This window comes from Rhinolophus ferrumequinum, chromosome 26 (genome assembly GCF_004115265.2).
Source record: "Rhinolophus ferrumequinum isolate MPI-CBG mRhiFer1 chromosome 26, mRhiFer1_v1.p, whole genome shotgun sequence".
Classification (NCBI taxonomy): domain Eukaryota; kingdom Metazoa; phylum Chordata; class Mammalia; order Chiroptera; family Rhinolophidae; genus Rhinolophus; species Rhinolophus ferrumequinum.
In genome coordinates, this window is record NC_046309.1 from 2569080 (window position 1) to 2576666 (window position 7587).

General features: G+C 44.8%; 1 protein-coding gene across 1 annotated transcript in view; it reads right to left on the reverse strand.

Moving 5' to 3' along the window:
- LOC117017966 (translation initiation factor IF-2-like) overlaps positions 1 to 6513 on the reverse strand; it is a 33674-nt gene extending 27161 nt beyond the window's left edge. Inside the window, exon 1 of the mRNA XM_033098622.1 lies at positions 6460 to 6513. Coding sequence (XP_032954513.1) covers positions 6460 to 6513 — 54 coding nt within the window. The remainder of the gene's footprint in view (positions 1 to 6459) is intronic.
- Positions 6514 to 7587: the final 1074 nt, after the last annotated feature.

Here is a 7587-nt window from a genome sequence, read left to right on the forward strand (position 1 = left end):
AAGAATCTGGGGTTCTGTTGCTGTTTTTCACCGATGGCCCCCAATTCTTCATACATTTCCTGTCACATAGAAAGTGCTCAACCATGATCGCTGAACGAGCAATGATTTACGAGCCCTGTCCGCCGTGACCTGGTCAGCGTGACATAGAGGGCAAGGATTGAAACAACCTAATTTCTAATCCAACAGTCTGCTACTGTCCTTTATACTCTCTCCCCAGATTTAATTCTCATTATTTTACTCACAATAAACACTGATGGGTTTCACATTTCTTTTCTAATTCCTTTATTATATTGCCTTTTGGCTAAGTTGCTATTTTTCATTAATTTTTATTAAACTTACAATGCCTTTAAAACTAAAATTAAATGCATTTTTGCTATTGTAAGAGAAAATGAAGACGTCGAATCATTTTTGTTGATGAATCAAATTTAAAAAGCCAGAGTAAGAATTTTTTAGTTTAATGAAACTGATTTTTACCCATTTCATTGAATTATAACAATAGTCAACCCTTTTTTAATCTGGTTGTTATAGATTTTCTCTACATTATAAGAGATTACGTACTGTATTAGATGATTAAAAGCCTAAACACACACACACACACACACACACACACGATCCATCATGGTTTGTGTCAGATAAATTTTATAATAAAAAGGAAAAGTAAGTATAGGGGACATATTGGTAATATAATGTGCATTTTCTTAAATATAGGCTAAATTAGATTCAAGGTTGTATTAATTCCGAATGAATCTTTTTATCAGCACTAACTTAGGGGAATACTTTTCTCCTATGCGGCTGAGTTACTACATACACCCAGTATTCCTGAAATAGAAATGCCGTTAGCCTTTGGTGTATTATACTCATTCGGGCTTTCGTCCACGTGAGCCAGAAGCCCCCGCCTCACTCTCTATCCCTTTTCTTTGCGTCCCCTGGAATCCCCACTGCTTTCTCTTTTTCTGGTAGGGAGGGGGGAACCTACAGAAATGGGAGCTTTCCCTCAAAGCCACTCCACCGTACTCCTTGCACTTGCGTTGGAGCATGTAAACAGGCCCACAGACACTGTAGGTGTGTCAATTTGTTCCCTCGGACAGAAGACACCAGCGAGGCGAGCCTTGTTGTGATGTGCCTGGCCAGCAAGGTGGAAAACGAGCCTCGTGAGGAGACGCTGCTAGAAAGTTGCAAGCGGCTGGGATGTGAAGGCTGGAGCCCGCTGCCCGTGAGTGGCTCCCTCTCCTCTGTGGCCTGACATTCCTCCGTTAGAGATGTATTCCTTTATAGCCTAAAAGGTGACACAACCCAAAGCAAGATCTTTCCAGGAAGGATATCACACTAATGGTGTGTGCCCATCTCGTGACTCCATTGATTCTTTTTCTCACATAGAAAATATATAAACAAATAAAGGGTCAGGAAATAAAAAGTGGGTACCCAGTTTCCCGATAGTCGGCAGAAAGGGGGCTCCTAAGGAGACACAAAGTTGCTCATAGGAAAAGAAATGAGCACTCCCGACCACATCTATCACACAGCTTTCAGGAAGGGTGACTGTGGTGGAATTTCAGACCAGCTCCCCGCATTGAAAAGTACACACATTGAGGGTTCAAATGAGAACATGAACCCCTGGCAGGGTGTCTGGCCCATCTCCATACCTGATGAATAATCACCTGTGTGGGACGAAGGGTGCATCCTGCCACCAGCAAGTGAAGGATGTGTAGAAGGGATGGTCCCACCATTGTCTCATGAGCCCTTCCCATTTCTGGGCCTGACTTCCTGGGCCAAAGCCACGTGCGACAGAGTCGGGAAGGCCATCTGGGAGGGTTCCAAGCACCCACTGCTGTTTGTCCTGACCTGCAGGGCTAGCACCTTCCGTTTCGGCAGCACAAAACATTGTCAAAGCATTGCTGGTTTCATTTTCATAACAGTACGTGGGTCTCCGGACTCACGTGACATTCCCTTCAGGACTGGGACCTTTGAGGAATGTGTGCACGTCATCCATCTCTTTCTCTCGGCTATGACTTGGCTGGTCGTGAACCTACATCCAGTCACTGGCAGGGCCCTTTCGGTGGGCCACACAGCCCGCATTTAGGTCTACAGTGTTTGAAGGAGCAAATACTTTTCAACTTTAAAAAATGGGTAATTTACTATCACGTGGAGATCATCTAAACCATAACAAGGAAAGTAAAGAATAAAGAGAAAAAAAACGCCACGTATAAAGATTTGACTTCTGTCTCTCGGCTTGGCTCTCCTGGTCCCAGCTGCCCGTGGCCAGTTTTCAGCACAGGGCATGCGTCACACAAACAGCACCGTGTATGTACTGAGCCGCTGCCACCGTCTTCGAATGTCCTTCCTTCTGCTTTTTTGTTCTCATTTCTCAGCGCAGCAAACGTCTGCTCCCTCGTCCTCCTCATCGTTGTCACTTTTGTTTTGTTTTGTTTTTCTGGAGGAGGGGCCTCCTTTTAGAGCCACCATCCTTTCAGGGTGAAGCTGCCATTACCGGTTGTAATGGGACAGCAGCCTCCTTGGATGGCTTTGAGGTCTGTCCACTCTCCCTGCAGGTTTCCACAGCTTTGCGACGGCGTCCGGGTCCCCACAGGGTCTCGGGCTTTGTAGTGAAGTCACACTGTGTGAACACCAGACAAGCCAGCAAACTGGTGCCGGGAAGGAACCACACTGTTTTTTTAGCACAAATTAATATGCATCTGAAATATGTACGTCTTTTAACATAACGATAAATGGGAGAAAACAAAAAAAAAGGTGTTTTCTCCCTATCCAGGCCTAGTCTGCAAGAGAAGACACAGGTTCCCCAGTGAACGACATGGGACTGGTAGCGTGTGGGCTCATGCCTGGGGTCCACTGCCTTCCCCTGGTGGGGACACCCTGGTGGGGTGAGCTTAAGGCAACGTATGAAAGCAAACGTCTCCTTAGACGCTGCCCGCCTGCTCCCACAATGACACACATACAGAGTGGGTCTTCATTATTTGCAGATTCCAAATCTCTGTAATCACTTATGCCCTAAAAGTTACAGCGAACCCCAAAATCAGCTCTCCCAGAGTCTTTGTGGTCATTCGCAAAAACGCACTAAAAAAAGAAACTGAGTTGTCAGGGATGTAAATCCCAGCTGAGGTCAAACATGGTGACACTGCCCCTGGTTTCAGCTCTCACGCTGGGAACAAGGGCCCTTTGCTCGATCTGTTCAGGGACATGTTTTCTGCATTTCTGTGCTTTTTGGGTTGGTGACCTCGTTGTTTAAAATGGCCCCAAGCAAAGTGCCAGGAGGTGCTTTCTTGTGTTTCTAAGCCCCAGAGGGCTGGGACGTGCCACAGGGAGGAAGTGTGTGTGTGCGACAAACTGCATTCAGGCTGAGCTGCAGGGCTGTGGGTCCTGAGTTCAATGTCAACGAGCCCAGAGTAGGTATTAAATAGAGTTTCTTTAAACACACGTAAAAGCAGCAGCCAGACAGGCTCACAGGACCCTCACCTTGTATTTTCAGTTCAGTATTCGCTCATTCCGTGTTGGCAGAGACTTTATAGAATTATTACAAAAACAAGAGTTGAGTGTACTTCTCTTGGAGGGTTTTAAAGTCTATATAGTTTGGTTTGGCTTAAATATTCAGTTCCGTGTGTGTGTGTGTTTGAAATTAAAAAATAACTGCTCATTCTCCCTAATGGCTGCGGGCAATTTAATCAGCACATATTTGTGACGCTCCTACTTCGTGTCAGCATTTTCTTAAGTTCATTGGAGAGCATGGGTATAGAAAGCATTCCTCACTCTGGCTCCAAAAAGTGTCTTCTAACACAATACACACAATACACACAAAACTCTAGGGAATATAATGTCGTAATAGAGCTAAGAAGGGGTGCAGGAATTATTAGCTTAGCCCTGGCCAAATGAGGGGCTCCTGGGAGGATGTGGGGGCTGAAAATGGTCAGGATTCGACAGATGCAAAGGAGGGCGGTTTATTTTGGGAAGAACACAAGCAATGGGTATACTGTAAACATCCGGGAAAGTAAATAAGGAGAAAGTAGACTTGTAATGTGTGGCATGTTTTAGAATAATGTGCTGCAATAGAAAGCTAGTGGGGAAACGCTGCCAAGTTACTGCCGTTTCATAACTATTTTATTGTACTTTAGAAGCTTTGCATAAAACAGTATCTGATGTCTTCAGAGCCCATCGTTAAGTTGAAACACCTTTGTATTAAGACGACTGTGGACATCTAATAGTATTTTTAAAACAATTCACTAGGAGGAAGAGGTGCTCTAGAACTAAATTGGTTTTCAATTGTGTTTAGGTAAAACAAAGGCTGCGTATTTACTGTTGTTATTAATTACACGTTGTGTGAAAGCTGGGCCTCGCAGCTGTCTCCATTGAGGGTGATATTTATACAAAAGCAAACTTAACAAAAGCGAAAACTCTGCAGGCTCTGGGGGGGCGGGGAGCCCTTCTCGGCTCTGTCCTGCCCGTTGTGGATGAAAAGCTGCCACTCGGTGGGGCTGATTTCATAACGTGCGTGCCACCCACACAGTGTCACAGCTGCATGGTGTGTGCTGGCAGAAGGCAGGGCACAGTGTCAGTCGACCACACTGTGTAGAGTTGGTGGCAGAGCCAGCCCCGTGGCCCCCTGACCCTACACGGGAAGAAAGAAGCATGCGTGCCATTGTTCTCTGATGAGTTTTGAGAGACATAAATGCTGTACTTTTGCGGGGATGGAGGAAACTATTTCATGCTTCTTTGCGCTCTAAGATTTAATTTCAAGTTGCCAAGCTCGACGTTTGCACAGCTGTTTAGACTCAGAGACAAGACTGGCCTCCCAGTCTCCTGACTCCCATGGATGCTTTTTTTTATACTCCATTCCAGGATTTTCCTGCGGTCCAGGCACAGCTTCAGGCATTCATACCTTTCATGCAATGATGGTCAAGTCTGCTCTGAACTGAGATCTCTTTTATTTCCACGGTGACTTTGCATAACATATTTTCAGTCCTTTAGAAGTTGATTTTATTGTTGAACTCTCAGAGGGTATTTTTCATTCCCCGTTTATGAACTCAGGCTGACACAACAAAATACTACAGATAGGATGGCATCAACAGCAGGAATGTATTTCTCACAGTTGTGGAGGCTAGAAGGCCAAGATCAAGGTGATTCTATTCCCTGGGGAGGGCTCTTTTCCCGGCTTTCAGACAGCCACCTTCTCACTGTGTCCTCACATGGCAGAGAAAGGGAGAGAAAGCGAACTCTCGGGCGTCTCTTCTCATACGGGCACTAATCCCAGGGTGAGGGCCCCACCCCCATGACCTCATCTAACCCTGACGACCTCCCAAAGGCCCATCTCCAAATGCCATCGCATTGGGGTTAGGGCTTCCACATACGGATTTCAGTCGGAGCGGGGAGGGGACACAATTCTGTCAGAGGGGAAGGGGACAGCACCAAGTAACCTGAGGGTACAGATATCACCTATAATACCCAGAAGTGGAAATCAGCCCTTTGAGCTATAATACATAGTATAAAGTTTTACTTACAGTCCGTGCTGTTTTCCTAAATTACATGTTGACACTCTTTAAAGGCAAGCTGCCAGGTAGCGTGGGCTATTAATAATAATTGAAACAATATATGCCATGCAATTAGCTCACACTCTGCAGGTGTAACGAAGCATACGTCGGCCAGAGGACGTTACTATACAACGTACCTAGACTTGCCATTGCACGGTTGCTGGGTGGCTTTTCTTTCTTGGCATTTTCATGGGTATTTTTGTCTACAGATTCAGAGTCAGTAGGGTCCATGGAAGTCTGAGCTTAAGGCCTTGAGAGTTCATGTCAATGCACCCTTGAATATGTCCCACTGAATGTCCCCACCCTACCACTGACACCAGAAACGGCACAGCTAGACTACAGGGAAGCAACACTTTCACGATGAAGAGCTGGCTGTCCCTTCCCCCAAACTTGAGAATACGGGTTCCATGTTGAGTGTTGGAGAGAGAAGAAGGAGTCGCTCCTCCTTGGGAACACCCCATGATGACAAAAGTGACTAAAGGGTCAAGCTTAGCAATGGCTTCACCACTCAGTGAGGTATTTCAAGTGACATGCTTAGTCTAGTCTCCCATTGAAACCCTGACCCTGTGGTATAATTGGAAAGACAAACACATAACCACATCTTCTAAAATCATTGCATGTGATGTTCGTAGTCCTTAGGGATAAAGTTATTTCCCGGAAGACGTACGTTGAGCCCATCACATTTCCTGTCTTTTTGGAACAGGGCGCCAGGCTGGAAAGTGGCTCTACAACTTTGATGCGTAAACTTCAAACGTTTGAGTAAATGTTTAAACCAAATTATCCATCGGGTTCTCTAAACAGATGAAAAGTGAGTGTGGCCTGATCAGAGAACCAAATCCCTAGAAATTTATAGAGTAAAACATCCAAATGGACCGTGAGTGATTTGCTAAGATTGCAAGTAGAAAAGAGAGCCAGTTTTCTTTACCTTCATCATTTTCTTGTAGAGGAAAGGGGAGCGACTGGGGAAGGCAGGTGTCATTGCCTGGTCTGCTTGTTGCACACTTAATTTTTGAACTTCTTTTCAAGCTTCAATTAACACCAATCGCATAATTCTCCCTACTTAGGAAATGGGATCCTTTGGTTGTGTCAAAGGTGAGGTTCCGGACACATGGGCTCATGCCTCTGGCTTCTCGTAAGGTTCGGGGTCTGGATGACCGTAGCCTGGCAACCTCAGAAAGGTTCTGTTTGGAAGCTGTGCTCACCATCGTTACCCTGAACTTGACTTTTGAATGAGTGTATTCCTGAGGTAGCACCTACACTTATTGTGCAACAAGCGAAATTATGAAGTGGGAGATCTTCATGAACAGGGTCCCTGGCTATCCCTTTTTTCTTTGACCTTTAAGGAAGGGTCCTTACCCATTTTTGAGATATGGACCTCTTGACAGTCTAGTAAAGTCTATAGACCCACTTAAGAGTGATGTTTTTAAATGAAACAAGAAGAAAAAGAAAACCATGGAGTTACAAAGGACATGCAGTCCATTGAAATTTCAGTGATCTAAACTTAAAAAAAAAAAATTGACACTGTAACATGTGATTTTTAAATTAAAATCTTGTGGGTGATAGTTTGAAAGTCCTGCTGAGGGTAAATGACATCTCAAGATGTTTGCAATAACTATAACATGATATAAAATATCAGTGATTTCTAATGGTAACGAAGCTAATGCAATGGAGGTGGTTGATTACATTCATTCATCAAGGGAGATCCTACCTCCCAGTCAGTGATGAAAGGAAATAATGGTGCAACTGTTCTTCCGTATTCTTCCACGGATCCCCCATCCCTTCTCTACCCCATGAAATACTCTTGTACATTCTCCAGCCTACTCCTTCTCTCACCAGGTATACCTCAGTTTACTTTCAGGTGAAGTTAAACCCATGCATTTTATTACCCAGAGAAAGGTACCTTTTCAACAATCCCTCTCAATCACAAGGGAGATCTTATTTTCTTTTTAAAGACATGCTTGTGGTAGCCCCTGAAATCTTAGTAGTACAGCTCTACTAGGGGTTCTTATGCCAACAATTAGCCTGCATTTGCATTAGTCCATTTGGCCAGAGC